Source organism: Antrostomus carolinensis, unplaced genomic scaffold (genome assembly GCF_000700745.2).
Source record: "Antrostomus carolinensis isolate BGI_N321 unplaced genomic scaffold, ASM70074v2 C13322030, whole genome shotgun sequence".
In the NCBI taxonomy this organism is placed as follows: domain Eukaryota; kingdom Metazoa; phylum Chordata; class Aves; order Caprimulgiformes; family Caprimulgidae; genus Antrostomus; species Antrostomus carolinensis.
This window is the reverse complement of record NW_010355184.1, coordinates 1-1,524: the sequence shown is the minus strand read 5'-3', so window position 1 is coordinate 1,524 and position 1,524 is coordinate 1. Positions and strand designations below refer to the sequence as shown.

The following is a 1,524-nucleotide window of genomic DNA, read 5'->3' as shown; positions in this document are numbered from 1 at the left end:
ACTCACGGCAGAAGGTGGCATTCCTCCAGGGAAGAAGAGTCACACCGGCTGCCTGGCATGCATCCGCGTAGGCCTCCAGAGCAGCACACAGGACGTCCTGGCCACCACTCAGGGCACAAAGGTCATAGAAACAGGTCTCAAAGTAGCTCTGGGGGTTGATCACGGCATGGCACTTCTCAAAAGAGCCAGGCCTGGCAGTCAGCATGCCGCAGAACTGGTTCGATTGGTAGAGCTTCTCCTCTTCTGCACTGCAGGGTGGGGAGGGGACAGGGACACCGCAAGAGGCGTCGTCGTCTGGGACCTGCCAGCTCTCCCCCAGCGCATTGGAGTCTGCAGCTTGCTGCCCGTTGGGCATCATGTAGTCATCCTCTCTCCGGTTGTTGAAGTTCCCGCACATGCCACAGGTCATGTTGAAGTAGGTGGTGGGCACCTTCACCTCCACCGAGTGGTCAGCATCGTAGGACACTCTGAGGTTGAAGTCTGTCTCCAGGACGATGTAGCGGCCACTTCTGCTCACCGTGATGGCACCTCCCGCTGCGCTCACCGGCAAGGTCTGGCGCACATTGTTCACCTAGGGCAGACGCACCGCAATGGACCCTGCACTTGTCCCTGGCCTCCCTGGGGTCTCCTGCCCCAAGGAAATCAGGCCAGGCACGGCAAACCGGTGCCCGTGATGCCCTCACACCCAGATGCCCCCGTGGCTTGCAGAGCCATGTCTCTGTTCTGCACTCTGCAGGGGTCTCTGTTCAACACAGGCCACATTCCCCATTTGCCTCTTCCTGCCCTAACCCCACCAGAAAGGAGAACCAAAGCAACCCCGAGGCTTCAGGGGAACCCACCCAGGCCTGGGACAATGGAGACGGCTGGTACGTGCCAGGCCCTGCCAAGAAAAGCCAGCCCTGTCTTGCAGCCGCGCCACGCTCGTGCCAGCCCCGCTGCCTACCAGCACTTGGCTCTTCTCCTTCTTCACGATGGCAATGCGCTCTCCGTACACCTCCACCAGGACTTCGCGCACGTAGGACACTCTGGTGTTCCCACGGTGCTCGTTCTTGGCCTCAACATTGAAGTAGGGCAGGGAGGTGGTGTTGGAGCACACTTTGGCCAGGGTGTAGGTGCAGTTGCCCATGAAGTTGTGCGTCACTTTGTCAAAGGTGTTGTAGTGAGGGTCACCGTGGACGTGGCAGATGCCGAAGGATTGTTCAAGGCACTCGGGTTTCCCGTTCTGCACCCCACAGTACTGGCCTGCAGGGCACGAGGCACTGGAGCACTGGACTTTGCTTCCGCGCGCAGGACACTTGCACTTGGAGGAGCAGGTGTTGTCCGTCCAGAACTCCGAGCCCACGGGGTAGTGCTGTCCATTGTGCCAGCACCCGCACTGCTGGCTGGGCACGCATTGGTCGTTGTAGAGCAGGTACCCGCTGTCGCACACGCAGCCCTCCACGCACGGCAGGCTGCAGGTAGCAGGAGCCATTGGGTCAACACAGGTGGCAGGGCAGGCTGCAGCACAGGGCTCGTAGTGACTGT

At 60.6% G+C, this 1,524-nt stretch overlaps 1 protein-coding gene across 1 annotated transcript; it reads right to left on the bottom strand.

Moving 5' to 3' along the window:
- Positions 1 to 6: 6 nt before the first annotated feature.
- Positions 7 to 1,518, bottom strand: LOC104531663 (alpha-tectorin-like; the record flags this gene model as incomplete). Its single annotated transcript, XM_010176618.1, has 2 exons — positions 944 to 1,518; positions 7 to 571 (listed from the first exon to the last, which is right to left on the bottom strand). Coding segments are annotated over exons 1-2 (1,093 nt in total), but the record flags the coding sequence as incomplete, so codon positions are not given.
- Between the last annotated feature and the right edge of the window lie 6 nt (positions 1,519 to 1,524).